Source organism: Antechinus flavipes, chromosome 4 (assembly GCF_016432865.1).
Source record: "Antechinus flavipes isolate AdamAnt ecotype Samford, QLD, Australia chromosome 4, AdamAnt_v2, whole genome shotgun sequence".
Lineage (NCBI taxonomy): Eukaryota > Metazoa > Chordata > Mammalia > Dasyuromorphia > Dasyuridae > Antechinus > Antechinus flavipes.
Window position 1 is genome coordinate 182,591,667 of NC_067401.1, and position 16,799 is coordinate 182,608,465.

At 37.9% G+C, this 16,799-nt stretch overlaps 1 protein-coding gene across 1 annotated transcript in view; it reads left to right on the forward strand.

Moving 5' to 3' along the window:
- NTN1 (netrin 1) overlaps nt 1-16,799 on the forward strand; it is a 526,534-nt gene that overhangs the window by 316,722 nt on the left and 193,013 nt on the right. The window contains exon 3 of the mRNA XM_051995696.1: nt 6,972-7,160. Within this exon, the coding sequence (XP_051851656.1) occupies nt 6,972-7,160 (189 nt within the window). The remainder of the gene's footprint in view (nt 1-6,971; nt 7,161-16,799) is intronic.

Here is a 16,799-nt window from a genome sequence, read left to right on the forward strand (position 1 = left end):
TTTACACTAAGCTTTTCCTGAATACCCCGAGTTGTTGTTCTTCCTCCTTTCCTAGTTATTTGTATAAATCTATTCTGCAACATGGGGACTAAGGGGATGGGTCCCTGCTATCTGGAAAATTTGCATAAAATTTTTTGGTCCTCCCCTTGTACTAGAGAAGTCTAATTTTTCTTTTTCTTTAAGGTCTATTTATGGCATCTTATTGTAAAATTTGGGTTAAGCATCTGATCATAAGGCTCTATGTGATCTGCTGGCTTTTGCAGCATCCACAAAACTCCCCCAAATTCCCATTTAATTTCTCATGCCAATCCATGATGTAGACATATCAAAACCATGATAGGGAAAGGTGGGATGTGGAAAGGATAACAGTAGTTCACATTTACTTAACTATTTCCCCTCTATCCCAGTAGAAAATAAGTTCTTTGGAGGGAGGAGCTCTTTATCTTTGTATGTCCTCCTGTTCCTGGCACACAATTGGCAGATTTAAATTAGCTGAAGCAACAAGATGTCCTGAGGGAGATCTAGAAGATAACATTGCCAGATGTGTCAAAATGTTATCATTACCACCACCTCTTGTAATGCTGGAAAAACTGAGCAAAATAGAGATTAGAGAATAATTTAATAGTTTTTTAAATGGAGAGATTTACTGAGAACAAATAGATCCATGGTTGGTCCCAGGGCTGAACAAGACTATCGTCTCAAAGAATCCAGCACTGAGTATTAGACAGCAAGATTTTTTATAGGATAGATAACAAGACATAATGAGGGAGGTACCTGGATGGGGATAACCTAATGGGGGGAGGCACCTAGGATGAAACAATGGAGAGAGATACTGGAGAGGTTACTGATAGTCTAATGATGTCTAAAATGGATAGACCTTTATCCTGTCAAACATTAAGAAGGAATGATTATAGCCTAAAGATATAAAACCTTTATCTCATCAAACATAAACAGAAAAAGGTCATAACTTGAGGCAGAGTAACTAAATAGGACAATGGAGAAACTGAGTCAGGACATTAAAAGGAAACTGTGGCATAACACTCTACCACTACCTCCCCTGGCAACTTCCCTCAGATTATGATGGAATCGGCTCAGGATCCAGATATCATGAACTCCAGGAATTGCAATGTCCCCCAGGCTACCAATTCAGGGGAGCTAACCAAATGGAGATATGACTTTTCAATTGGGTGCTAACTGCTGTATTCTCAGCAACTAATAATTTCTGAAAACTTCATGGTATGAATATGGCCAAAACATGACATGAAGGTCTGGTTCTAGACAAGATGAGACAAAAATCTCAATTATTAGGACTGAAATCCAGGGGCTAAGTCCAAAGTTCTTATGGAAAAAAGACAAAATGATGTCTAGATTACAGGCAAAGGTAGTAGAAGATGGCTAGAACATCTAAAATAGATAGGGTTTTACCAGAGGAAATGACATTAAGGAAGATGCACTACTTCTGTTTTGGACTTTTCCATCTAACTTGTAGCTAAAACCTCTTAAAAATGTTGTTTCCTTATTGGAATGGGAGGAGGTATTGTTCTGCTTTTTCTATTCCGGTTTTTAGCAAAGAACTTGACACTAATAACCACTTAATAAGTGCTTTTTTTTTTTTTGTTAATTTTCATTGTATTGATGATAAATAAGGAGATAATAAGTAAGCATCTAGATATTCTTAATGCGTTTAAGTCACCAAGTCCAAATAAGTTATATCCTAGGATAATGAAAAGAACTGACAGATATGATTGCTAACTCACTCTCACAGGTATTTGGAAGTCCATCAAAAACAGGAGAGATATTTCAAAACTGGAATGGAATTTACACATTTTAGGACATTTTGGCTTTACATTATCAACATTTTCTACCCAATTCAGATCAGGGTGACTGTTTATTTAGCAGTCTCCAGATCATTCTCCTTCCTTGCTCAAGAAATTTAATATCTGGATCACCATCTCCTCCAATTCTTTATATTAGGACACTTCAGTGTACATCAACAGATGCATCCTTAAGACTCCTAACCTCTAAATTCTTACCTCCTAAAATCTCATGATCTTTTTTTTTCCTCTTCTTCATTCCATCTTAGCAAAACATGAGGATAGTCATACACTGAATCTTATTGTTACTCATAAATAGTGTTTATAGTATAGTATGAATACAATATTTAAAAAATATTATTCATAAATTCCACTTTATCAGAAACTCTGCTTTTTGACTGACAATATTTTTTTATTATCTCATCTTTCTCAGCACCTTACACTTACTAAAGCCAATATCTGTCTTTCTACCCCCATATCCCCAACCCCTAATACTATTACCCCTCCTCTGATTTAATTTCTTGATTCTGATTCCACTTGGTTCAACTGTACAATTCTCTTCACTTGCTTCCCTTGCTTCCTTGGTCAATCATTCCTCGTTTCTTGCCAAATCTCAGTCGTGCATCCCTCTCAACATTTGCCTCCTCCACTCCTACTCACATGTTTTGCTGAATGAAGCTGGAGGAAGTTCTTAATCAAGCTGATTGGATACATTACAAATTCATGTTTTCCAAATTCAGCTGGGCCCTCATGCAATGAGGCAGTCTTTTCTTCCTTCCTAATTGATTCCCAGTCTCACACCCAGCAAAAGTTTGTCCAAACCCTCTCTCCTTGAGTCCCCCTTACCTCCCCTTTCTCCTTCCTCTTAGTTGGAGACCTTCCCTCTTAACTGAGGAAATTGAGGCTATCTGACTGGACATTCTTCTTTTCTCCTCATCTTTATTTCAAAATCCCTTGATATTGTGCCCTACTCCGAACAATTAAGTGGCCCTTTTTTGTCACATTGTGCTTTTGATCCTCTTTCCTCTCAGTTCCCTAACAGATTTCAAATTCAATCATCCTTCTCTCTCTTTTTGAACTTTAACCTTTTCTTATCAATTGCCTTCAATTGCCTATCAAAACTTATTGCCTTCACACATGCCCAAGTCTTCATTAAACCCTATTATGACCTCATTATCCTAATATACCTACATATATATGTATATATATTCATACATATCCTCCTTTTCTCAACAAAAATCCTAGAAAAGATTGTACTCTTCTGCTTCCACTTGATTCATTCTACAATTCTTTGTAATCTGTAAAATGAGTTTTGGGAACTCATCATCTAACTGAAACTGCTCTCTCCAAAGTGACCAAATTATCTTTTAATTGCCGATTCTACTATCTTTTTAAAAATTCCTCATCCTTTTTAATTTATTTACTTCCTTTGATACTGTTGGCCACCCTCTCCTCCTACAACTTTTGTAATATTACTTTCCTATATTCCTTCCCTCTGTATAACCACTCTTCTCATTCTCCTTTGCTAGTTCATGATCCATATGTTCCCTAACTGTCAATGTTTCCAAAGCTCTATCCAGGGCCCCCTACTCTTTTCTCTCTAAATTTTCTTTCTTTGACATTGTCAGCTCCCATGGGTTTAATTATCATCTTTGTCCTATGCCTCTCCCCTCTCACCCCCCCAGCTTCAACCTGTATCATCAGTTACCTACACATCCACAGAACATTTAAAACTATGTTTGGAGATATCTGAAAACTCAATATGTCCAAAACAAAACATATTATATTTCCCTCAGAAACAAATAAACAAACACCAAAATCAAAGCAGATACCCTCCTTCCAAACTTCTCTTTTTCTTTGAGGGTATTATCTTTTCCCCCAGATCCTTAATCTAATTATTATTCTAAACTCATTCTCCTCTGTCCTACATATTATCTTGACATACCCAATCAAGTGCAAAATCTTGTCATTTATATCTCTAACAACAGCTTTCACATCTGATTGCTTAAACAATTACTATTTTAATTAAGACCCTTATCACCTCTTCTCTAGATTGTTTCCTTGGCCTCCTAATTGATCTCTATCTTCATTCTCTCTCCAATACAGTTCATTGTCCACACAGCTACTAAAGTGATTTTCCTTAAAGGCAAATCTGATCATATCTCTTCCCTACTTAGTCAACTTTTCCTTCTTAGAATAAAATATAAATTCTTCTATTTAGTTTTCAAAGTCTTAATAATCCTATCTTCTCATTTCTTTGTCATGGTGTATTACTCTCTCCTGTTCTCCACAGTCTAGCCTTCTTTCTGTTTTTCACAGGATACTCCCATTTCCCATCTCTGTATCTTTTGTATTTAACTATCCCCATTCCTGGAATGTATTTTCACTTTCTCTTCTGCTCATAGAATACTTTTCCTTCGAGGTACAACATAAGCACTACATGAAACCTTCCCTATTCACTCCTCTTTCTCTTCCCTCTCAAGCTATTCTATATTTAACTACTTTGTACGTATTTGTATTTTTCCTTTGATGAATGACTGCTTAAGTAACTCTCTTATATCTCTTTCTCTATTTCTAAAGAACATCTCTATGTTGTACTTGTTACAGAATATTCACATACTATCCATTCCCATCATTATTCATTTTCTTTGGGTGACCTACAAACTTATCCAGAGACTGGGTATTATATGACTTATAGACATTCAGAGTCATTAGGAGAATATTGACTTTAAAAAGATGGGTTTTTAAAATTAAATTAAATTTTTTTTATGATGAACCTTTTTTTTTTTTCAGGATAAAAAAAATATTGCACCATTTTCCAAGTGTCATTCAGAGTATCTTCTGTTCCTATTCAGCTGTGGACCCAGATTTCTGTCCACATGCAGATTTTGACCAATAAGTATATAAATTCTTTCAATTGAACACAGTTTCAGTATATGTAAAACAAAGAAGGATTAAATTAGATGATTTTCCTGGGAAGTTTAAATCTCAATGAAGACAGCTGTTTATCAAAACTGTATTTATAAGATCAGTGTTCAAGTGGTCTGATACTACAGTTATGTGATTTACTGAACCTCAGTCCCCTTCCATCTATAACATGCTGTGATTCTGATTCCTTGTTTCTCTGTGGTCATCTTTATCCATTTTGTTTGGCTTTGCTCAGGGTTTTAGGTGGCAAGATTAGAGCCCTGACCTCCTGGCCATAATAAAGCTGCCTTTTCCGCTTAGTTTGAAATTTGATAATGAAACAAATACCAAATATTTTTCTCTCCAAGTGAAATAGGAGATAAACAGGAAGGAATCCGGGATTAAGGTCTCTCTGGTGACAGGCAGGGAACTGAGTGTCACCTCCATGTGGAGCAGAAAGGTCCAGATACGACTTTCCTTACCCAGGGCATTTTTCCATTTGTGTAGAGAAAATAAAATAAAGAGCAAAGAAAACAAGCATAAAATACTTTACCATATACCAGGTTCTTGCAATTGTCGCTTGAGGTGTCCTTGATAGCTTTGAGGAGAGAGGAGAAGGGAGAAGGGAGAAGGGAGGAGGAGGGCGGAGAAAGAGCTGACCTTTTGATGTTCTGTTCCTTAGTTGTCTTTTGTGTGACCAGTTGTTTTAAAAGACTTCTTTGTTGATCTGAAGTCCATATGGCAAAGATATACCAGCCTCTTCTAGCTTTGGGGCTGGGGGAAGTATGAAGTTAGGCTTCCAGGAGAGGGGTCAGGGGACAGGGGACTTCCTTCCTTCACAGAATCTCAGAGCTCCATGGGACCTCAGAGGCCTTTTAGCCCAAACTGTAATGAATAAGAGTCCCTTCTACTTCACACCCAATAGCCTTTGCATGAAAACCTCTAATAAGTGGAAAACCCTTGTTTCTAAGTGCTACTTAAAAGCTATTTAGCCATACAACATTCACCTTTCTTTGTATCATACTTAGTTTGTATATATGTCTCATTTTTCTTATCAGCCTAAAGCTGTTCCAAAGAATGGTTAGGGTCTTATGTATCAAATGAGATAATATTTTTAAAACTCTTGTTTACAGTGTCTGGCAAAGTGTAAGCACTTGATAAATGCTTGTTCCCTTCCTCTTCCCCCCTTATGTAGCTGATGGCATAGTAGAAAGGACCCCTGGGGTCAATAGACTTGGTCACACAGTTGCTAGTTTTGTGGCCATGGCTTCTGTTTTCTGACCTCTAAAGTGGGAGTAGTAATATTCATACTGAAAGAGCTTGGTTTGGAGTTCAAGAGGACATGGATTCAAATGCTACTTTTGACAAATACTGTTTGATCTTGGATAAATCAATTAACCTTTCTGTGTTAATAGGCAACTGACTAAAGCCAAAAACTGAAGAGAAAGTATCCATCAGCATTGATAGAGGGAACTTCCTCACTAGGGACCTCCTAAAGAAGGTGATAGGTCTGAAACGTGTGTGTGTGTGTGTGTGTGTGTGTGTGTGTGTGTGTAATCTGTATATACACTATCCAAGTATGCATACATATAGAATTATATATGTATACATAATATAATCCTATGCTATACACAGATAGATATGCTCCTGCCTCACAATGTTATTGTAGGAAAGTATTTTGTGAACTTTAAAATGCTGTCTAAATATAATCTGTCATCACTTCTTGGAGGGATATTTAATATCATTCTGGATTTAGATCATAAACAATCTTATGCTATACAATACTTGTCCATATTATTCCATAAAACTCTCCTCTTCAAAAGATTTATCAGAAGCCTTCCTCTATTTTCACATTTTGCGGATTCTAGGACCATAGCAATGTTTAGATTTGCCAATAGTAATGTTAATGTCTTTGTTATTCTTCTCACTTCATAGATATTTAGTAAAATTGGTCTGGGAAAGGCCTAAACAGTTCCATTTCAATGGCACATGTACTGTAAATTTCTCTGGAGAATTTGACTGTCATTTGTTTTCTCTCCCACAACTGGCCAAGGGTCCCTGCTTACAATAGAGGCTCAATTAATATTTACTGATGTGGCCAATTTAAGAATGAAGATTTCCTCACAGTAAAATCTCTGTTCAAGTAATAGAGACTAAGGGAAGAAAAGAAACGGAAGGGGTTCATTCCAGCCCCTAAGTTCTCTAAGTTGCCTTCCAAACTAACATTTTCTCTCTCTGCCTCTCCTGCAGCCTGTAATTGCAACCTGCATGCCCGCCGCTGCCGCTTCAACATGGAACTCTACAAGTTATCCGGGCGCAAGAGTGGGGGTGTCTGCCTAAACTGTCGGCACAACACCGCTGGACGTCACTGTCACTACTGCAAGGAAGGCTACTATAGAGATATGAACAAACTGATCACTCACAGAAAGGCCTGCAAAGGTGAGTGGGATAGAGGGTGAACCTTTGTATACCTTCAGTGATATCTTCTCTGCTATTCAAGAGGATTGATAAAATTTGAGTTATGGGACTCTACTCCCTCCTTCTGCATTATTCTTTCCTTCATCTCTTTCATCTCTCTCTCTCTCCTCCTAGTCCCCTTGCTCATTCTTTCCCCTCCTCCTATCCTTCAATCTCCTTTTTCTTCTCCTCCTTGTATCCCTCCCTCTTCTTATCTTCCTTCTCTCCCTCCTATTTTTCCCTCTGACCTCTCCCTCTTCCTCCTCCTCTTTCCTTCCTCCATCTTTCTCTCCCTCCTCTTTTTCTTGCTTGCTTTTGGACTTAACACTGGTTCTTTTGGGCAATGTGGCCAACTTAAGCAGAAACAAAGAAGGGGAGTAAGAAAAGTCTCAAAGAAGAAGAAAGGTTTAATACATTTTTGTAGGTGCATAGCTCTCAGATCCCAATCTAAAATCTCACTCTTCTTTCTTCTCCTTTGCACAGGTGTGCCACATACCAGGAGAAAAGGATCATATTCATCAGGCTTAGTGTCAGGGACAAAGCCAAATACATGCAGACATACTTCAGACGTCCCTACATGTGAACACTGTATAGTGATCCCCAGGTTTAGGGGCAGGGTCATAGAAAGAAGATGTAATCCATCTGCAAATATCTTTGTTTCTAGGGACAAAAAATTAAAAGGAGACAAGAGAATCTATTTTTATTCAGTGAAACAAGCACGGATGGATTAACTTTCAGATGTTTATTTTTTCTCTCTTGAATGAAAATGAAGCAAGAAGGAATGACTCAGAGGATTTGATGAAACTAACACATGAGGTACAGGGTGGGTTCCTTTTCTATTAACATTTGGAGAAATCCACAAACCAGATTCTCCTAGTTCTTAGTGAAGGAACTGAAGTGTCCCCAAGAAGTCTTATTTGTTTATTTATTCACTTATTTATTTAAAGAAGATCCATGCAGAGAAACAGCAGGAATCAGAGCCAGGCTTCTGGCTCTAAATACAGGCAGTGGGAGGGGGAGCCAGGCTGTGGCCTGAGGAGAAAATAGCCACAGACTTTATGGAATCTTAGGGTAATATATAATATCACCAATTTGGACTTGGAAGATTCATCAGAAACTATCTGGTAAAACTCTTGTCACTTCACAGACAAGAAAACTGAGGTCCAAAGAGACTAAGCAACTTACTCATGCTAGTAGAGTGAGAATTTGAATCCAGACCTTTTGACTATGAACTCTAAGCTTAGCATGCTTTCCATGACACCTGCCTTTTAGGTGAGAGAGGTAAAACTCCTTAGGAGAATAGTTAGTCTAACCCCAGGGAGGCCAAGTGCCTTGCCCAAGCAAGTGGCAGTCAAAATTGGAGCCTGACTCCCAGCTCAATGCATTTTCTGTGGCTACCACTGCATACGGTCACATGGGGAATCCACATCCGTGTTAGAACTCACATCCACAGTTAGCATGGAGAAATGTCTGGGTCTTGATCATTGGAGGAATTCTAGCCTGTGACTTTCCTATTGGTGTAGAATAATCCCTACTGTTCCTGAGTAAAAACTGTTTCCAAACTTGACCCTCTTATGTAGTTACTAGAATCTTTATTTCTCCCAAGTGGCATTTCGAACTAGGAATTTTCTTGTGTGACCTAAATGGAGTCACCAATAAAAGAATGACTTCCCCTTGCTGAGGAGAGCATAGTCCAGTTTAGATACATAAGCCAGGCCAAAGGCTCACACACAAGCTCCCACCTGGCCAGAAGAGCCAATCTCTACCCTATCTCCTCTAGCTTCCCCAGTCTTTCCTTCACACAGACTAATGATGCTGAGGACAGCATGTTCTTTGCTGGTTAAATCCCTGGTTTTTCTTAATTCACACTGGCAAAACTGTTGGAATGATAACTTTACTTCCTGAGTTTTCTGTAGAGTCACAAAGGATCATCCTAGTCCATCCTTTATGAAGAGGGTAGGTCAGCCACTTTAATGGCCCCAGACAACATATTTCCTGTTGTTTCTCAGGATCCCTTTTTATTCTTCAATTTCCTTTACAAGATTGCTGTGAGACTATACTTTAGTTTCCCAAAGTTCTGGGTAGATTCCCAATGCACTTGAAGGAGGTTTCTAGGAGGGAAGGGAGGAGAAATATGAAAAAGGGGAGCCAAGATCTTAAATGCCTAAGGTAACGTTTGGTTTCCAGGTAACTGCCCCTCTTTGTCTCCTTGATCCCTAACCCTTTCTTGACATATCTTTAAATCATGAATGTCTTGGACTTTAGGTGTCTCTTGTTCTTTCATACCAAGTCATGGTTGTATACCCAATTTTGTGACCAGTTCCACTTCCTTTCAGCACCTGAAACTTCTAGCTAATTATACCCTAATTTAGTTCTTTGTATGATTACCCTAAAGGTTAAAGGGAAGAAATGAAATAACTAGACTTTCCCAAGTGAAGGAGTGATCTAGAAAAAGCTATTTTATACTTCAGGTATTTCTCTCTTTGTAAATGTGATACTCCACAAAATCAGCAAGTTCTCGTAAGTCCCTCCCCCCCCCCAATTTTTTTTTTTCCTAACGGTCAGCAATGCAAGGATTTCTCAATGATTTATAAAGTAACCTATTAGCATTAATGTATGTCAGCTGAAAAAGTTGTTGAAAAGCCCTTTTCTAACTTCAGCCAGCTGCCAGCAGCCTGTACCTTCATTCCCTTTTCTGGAGGGCTGTCAGAGAAGGGGAGTATCATCCCCTCAGTGCTTTACCTAGATGAAAAAAATGGCATGGATTTTAGAAATGGTAAAGACAGCCTCTTGAGACTGTAATTCATCATCTTTCTAACTTGTTGCTTTTTGGAGGCAAAAATAAATTTCTTCCTGTTCTCTTTCTCACCCTGTCTTTCTTCCCCTTCATACATTTGTGCCAAAAATAGAACTTGAGATCTCTTCAAATCCTATAAACTTCAGAAATTAGAATTGGAGTGAAGGTTAGGAACAAGGCAGTACCTGTCTCAGGAAGGGCATATATCACATCTCTCCATGTCAATTTTTGGGTCTAAATCCAAAAGGCAAGTTATACATACAGATTATGAATTTTTACAAGAGGCAGGATGATAAAGTAGAGCATCGAACTTGGTGTTAGGAAGATCTGGATTCAAATTGTGACCCAGATTAAATCGCTAGTCTCACTGAGGATTCAGTTTCATTTTTTTAAAATGAGGGAGGTAAGCCATAAATGACTTTCCTGTTCTTAGCAGTACGATGACCACAACTACTCTGAAAGACTTATAGTGAAAAGTCCTATCCAACCCAGAGATGGAACCGATTGTGTCTGAATGCAGATTGAAGCATTCTTTCTTTCTCTCTCTCTTTTTCTTTTTAACTTAATTTTTCTTGAAGCTGGGAAAGCTCTGTTTTCTTTCACAACTTGATTTTTGTGGAAATGTTTTGCATAACTAAACATGTGGACATGTGGTTTCTTAATTGGGTAGTGGGGATAAGGAAGAGAATCTCGAACTCAAAAAATAAATTTTTTTAGAAGCATAGTCCTCCTTCTCCTCCTTCTCCTTCTCCTCCTCCTTCTCTTCCTCCTCCTTTCTTTCTTTTTTTTTTTTTTTTTTTTGTTGTTGTTGTTGTTGAGGCAGTTGGGTTTAAGTGACTTGCCCAGGGTCACACAGCTAGGAAGTATTAAATGTCTGAGACTAGATTTCAATTCAGGTCCTCCAGAGTTCAGGGCTGGTGCTCTATCCACTGCTCCACTTAGCTGCCCCTCAAACTCAAAAATTTTAAAAACAAATGTAAAAAAATTTGTTTTGAATGTAACTGGGGAAAATACTAAATAAAATTAAATTTAAAAAAAGATTTAAAAAATAATATAAGGAGATTGAACTTAATGGCCTTTAAGGTTCCTTCAACCTCTAAATCTATAGTATTATCATATAAAATATACCAGGGAAAACATTGTATGGGGAATGGGAAGGTGGGGAGGAGGTTGTTTTTGGGGAAGGAGCACCTTGTGGTCTCAGATCACAATCTGATGAGAAAAGGCTTTTGGTTCTAAAAGTTTTGTCCAAGAGGGATAAAACATATCCCCAAATGTGAGAATTACTCCTAGCAAACCAAATGACCTCTTCTAAACCCATTTGAGGACTTCCATTTTGTTTCAGATGTATTAGAATGGGACAAAAACAAGGAAACCAGTATCCGTTGCTTGATTAGACAGTTGACCTGGGAGTGCTTGGGAATGGCCACTGAGCCTCTTATTACCTCCTGAGTTCCCAAGGACAAGGAGGCCCCTACAGGGAGTAAACTCACCCATAACTGGGGCCATAGGGCTACAGGATATTATGGGACCCCATAAGGGCATCCATTATCCATTTAAAGAAGTGGTAAAAGTGGACCCAAAACTTGTTGGACCATTAACTATGGATAAAGGCCACTAGATTGTAGACAGGATTATATAGTTCCCTATTTGCAAGTTTCATAGAGACACATTTGTTTTCTCCCTTCCCTTTCCCCTGTCCTCAGCACCTTAGTTTATAACCAAACAGGGCTTGGCAGGGCTAGTACATACAAAAGGGATATAACAAACTCAGCCAGTGAACAGGAGGCTGCACTCACCAGCTATTCAAGGCAATTTCACAGCATGGGGAAGAGTCCATTGTTGGCATAGGCTGTTGTCCCATACAAAGTCAGATGAGATGAATTTCCCCTATTTTTCTGCAGAATGGTTTGTGAATGATACTCATCTTGGAATCTGTCAAAAGATAGAAGGTTTGTTTTCCATTCATCTTCTTTATGGACTTTGGGTACTAGGAGCCGTTTTGGGTTTTTGTTTTGTTTTGTTTTGTTTTTGAGTGAGCATTGAAGGAGTTGCCATTTAACCATTTAAGCCATGTCCCCATTGATAACAATATTAATTTATCATCTTACCAAACCATCTGTGATGGGTAGGGGCATTCTTGGAGTTTCATGCACCTTACAAAAGGCTAACGTTCCATCTCATTGAGTAGGCTATTTCTGTAAAGCTTGGTTCTTTCAGTCACTCCTATGCCCCCTTCATGTCTGTGGTCTAACACAGCAGAGAAAATGCATCTAATCAGGAGCTAATGTCTTGTAAAAGTAAAAATCAATATTCTCCAGGAAGCATGTTATGGCAGTTGTCATGTTCCCTGCAAGTGCTTGTTGGCAGATTTTATCCCACATCCGAGGTTGTCTTTGAGAGAGCATGTGCTGATTCACCACACTAACCAACTACCACAGCCAGTTCCTGATTTGACCTCATTTCTGCAATTTCATCCTTCACTAGGGTATGCTAATTATTATTTGTATATTTGCCATTAATGCAAGGAAGAAAAACTCAAATTGAGCAGGGAACTGTGAGGCAGCATAAGCTCAGTAATTCTCTTAAGGGAAGAAATTTATAGCCTATGAATATAAACTGTTTTATGACTTTCTTGTTTAAACCATGAGTGTTTTAACTTAACTTTTGCCACCCAGGGCTAGGCTTTTAAATCCTGTAGCCTGCTGTTTTAGCCTTTAAATAGGGGATGGAACTCGTTAGAGGATACAGACTGGGCTTATCTAGCCTGATAGAGTTCTCATTGTTCTTGTTATTTTTAATTTATGATAATTTGAAGAGTAGTTCCAAGCACCATTTCTCTTTTGATTAAATACCTACTGCATGCAAAGACCATGCTAGCCTATGGAGGATATGGAGTTTAAATAAAATGTGGTTCTTGCCTTCATGGAGCTTGAATTCTAGGTAAGAGAACAAGACACAAACATAGATAATTGTGATATCCACTATTACATATTATGTCAGAGAGTTATAAAATACTTTGTGCCATCCATAATTTATACCATATGCTCTGAGATAAAGGAATGAATACTATGTAAATTTACCCAGATTTTAGCAAAGCATTTGACAAAATCTCTGATATTCTTCTTATGGAAAAGATAGAATGATTCCAGTTACATCATAGAACAATTAGATAATTCTGAAATTGGTTAGTCATTAATGACTCATAGTCATCAATGTCTGGAGTGCAAGAGAAATCTGGGTCCTGTATAGTTTATTTTTATTAATCATTTACATAAAAGTACTTATGTCAGACTTTACCATATCTGCAAATGACAAGTTTTTTGTCATGACCCAAATGACACAAGATGACCCAAATGACCCAAATGTCATAAATCTGCAAATGACACAAAATTGGGATAGCTAACATACAAGACTGGGAAAAGTCTAGACTCAAAAAGGCTAATTCTAACATCATGAAATTCAGTAAAAATAAACTCAAAGTTTTAAACGTGGATTAGATATCTATCTCACAAATACATGGTGAGGGATATATGGCTATAAAGCTATTCATCTGACAAAGGGGACTTTAATGGACCTCAAGTGCCATATGAGCCAGTAGTATGATATGGAAGCCATAAAAAGTGAATGCAAATTTGTATTATATCCTACATCTGGAGTATTGTGTTCAATTCAGGGCACAGAATTTTAGGAAGAACAATTTATATAAACAAAAATTTTTTTTAATTTTATGCAAATAAAATCAGATTTAAATAATTGGAGAAATACTATCATGGGTAGTAATGCCAACATTATAAAAATGACAATTTTACCCTGAAGGATTTCCTTATTCCCAAGTATTATAACAGGTGAAATTACATACACTCTTTGATGTAAATGCTATCTACCAATATTTCTGATTGATGATATCCAGGCTTGATATTTGTTCTGAGATTGATTCCTTGGGTAACGAGTTAGATGGATCTTTGTGAACTTCACACAGAAGTATGACACACAGCCACACAAAAGACTTGCTGTGATATAGTTGTACAATCTAGATAAAAGATTCATATGTTTTGAATGCATAGTTGACAAATGATGAACACCTCACCCAGATTTGCTGCATGACCCTGAGTGGAGCAGAGAAGTGGGAATTATACCATCAAAGGTACACTCCTTCAAAAAAGCAGAAGTGTTGTCCTACACCAGCCAGATTTTTTCCAGTCAGAATTCAGTCTGCTATTATAAAGGCTCTGTTTTGCTCCCCCAAGACCCTTTCAGATCTTCCCCCTCCCTTTTCTTTGTTCATACACACACACACATTACATATATAGATTATGGAAACCATCTGTCTTGACCTGTGTTTTCCTTGTCAGCTACAAAATAGGAGCAATAAGAATGTGCTTATCTAGGGGCTTAACTAGGTCAAGAAAAGTCTAGAATGTTAGAGCTGGAAGGAAGTTTAAGAGTTCATGCATAGTCTTACTACTGGGCTCATATCCCACAGAGATACTAAAGAAGGGAAAGGGACTTGTATGTGCCAAAATGTTTGTGGCAGCCCTCTTTGTAGTGGCTAGAAACTGGAAACTGAATGGATGCCCATCAATTGGAGAATGGTTGGGTAAATTGTGGTATATGAATATTATGGAATATTATTGTTTTGTAAGAAATAACCAGCAAGATGAATACAGAGAAGCTTGGAGAGACTTACATGAACTGATGCTGAGTGGAAATGGACAGAACCAAGAGATCATTATATACTTCAACAACAATACTATATGAGGATGTATTCTGATGGAAGTGTATATCTTTGACAAAGAGAAGATCTAATTCAGTTCCAATGGATCTATGATGGACAGAATCAGCTGCACCCAGAGAAGGAACACTGGGAAATGAATATGAACTGTGTGCATTTTTTGTTTTTCTTCCCAGGTTATTTTTACCTTCTGAATCCAATTCTTCTTGTGCAACAAGAGAATTGTACGGCTCTGCACAAATACATTGTATCTAGGATATATTATAACATATTTAACATGTATAAGACTGCCTGCCATCTAGGGGAGAAAGGAAAGGGAAAAGTCAGAACAGAAGTGAGTGCAAGGGATAATGTAAAAAATTACCCATGCATATGCTCTGTCAATAAAACATTATAATAATAATAATAATAATAATAATAAAGAGTTCATGTAGAACAATTTCTTCATTTTGCAGAGAAGGAAATTTTAGAGCAAGGAGGTGAAGAGAGTTGCCCAGGGCCCAGGACTAGAACCTTGGTGTCCTGACCTTGTTTTAGATTATTTACCTAATTGCATTATTCCTCCATTCCTCCTAGTCAGCACTTTAAAAACATTTATCTTCCTTTGGGTAGAGTACCTCTCCTCCTCCCCTCTCCGCCCCCACTCAACTGAGCTGGTCAGTTAGACAACACAGCCCTCCCCTTTTTCCCTTCTTCCTTTCCTCCCTCCATCTTTTTTCCCTTCCCTCTCTCCCTCCTTCCTCTCTCCCTTAGTTTCTTTTTTCTCTCCCTCTCACCTTCCCTCACTCATTCCTTCCTTCACTCCTTCCCTCTTTCCTTCACTCCTTTCCACTTTCTTTCTTTCCCTCCCTTCCTTCCTGCCTCTCTCCCTCCCACCCTCCTTCCTTCCTTTTTTTCCTCCCTCCCTCCCTCCTTTACCTCTCTCCCTCCTTCCCTCCCTTCTTTTCTTTCTTCCTTCCTTCCCCTCATAAATTGTTGGTGGATGTTTTTGTTTGTTTGTTTGTTTTTTACTAAGTAAAAGAGACTATTTTTTGGCCTCAATTCTTACTCTTAATCACTGAATGAACTTTACCTCAGTCAATCAAATTGAGACCTGTTCAATACCTTAGCTTAAAAAGGTGATTTCCCACAGTATCCAGGACCCTCTCCAGTTTTCCTATTCAATACCTTGCCATGTGACCCAGATGGTTCTGGAGGACAAAATGAAGCTGATTACATTATACAGCCTATCTTCACTTAAATCCAACTTAATTGCATGCCATGCTATTACCTTCCTGATGTTATAGTCTTCTTCAAGAAGGAAGAACAAACAATCACAAGCTATTTGCATTTAGAGCAGAGTAGCAGGGTTAAGAAGAGCTGAATTCACTTGTTTTTGTTCTCTGTTAACAGCTGTTGTCTAAGTGGAGGAAGGGAGGATGTTGGTATTAATAGTTGGTATTAAGTTAATGGATTATCTCTGTGGATTTTCAGTTATCTATTCTTTCCCTCTTTCCTATTAACATGGAGAGGTGAGCTGGTTTTACTATATAAAGATCAGGGTACATGTGATCTGTGACATGGAATTTTTTTTAAAAAATTAAATCTTCCTTTATTGCATATCTTTTTTTTTTCCTTTTCCTTTCTTTAAGAAGATGCATAAGTATCTTCCAATATAGATTTTGTACTACATATCCTCATGTCCTTTGTTCCTGCTACAAGGTACAGAAAAGTAGGCTTTGAATTAATTTAAATATATAAAAAGATTGTTGATATGCTTGTTTTAAGATCTGCTGGAAAACCTGATGTCTCAAGTTCCCAGTCCAAATCCATTGGTGTTTTTTTTATTTGTTTGTTTGTTTTTAATTTTTGTTCTGGAGGTAGGTTTCCATGTCATCATTGTCCTTTACTCACACAGAGCTTGGAGATTAATCAGTTTAGTCAGCTATGCTAATTAATTGAATCCTTCCCACCTGGTACCCTGGTCCTTTTCTAACAAGACTCTGACATGTCATCCATCCACCTACTTTGAATGGCCAGTACCTCCCAATGACTACATCCCACCTGAGTTTAGGTATTTATTAGCAACATTTTCTGTTGTTTGTATGCT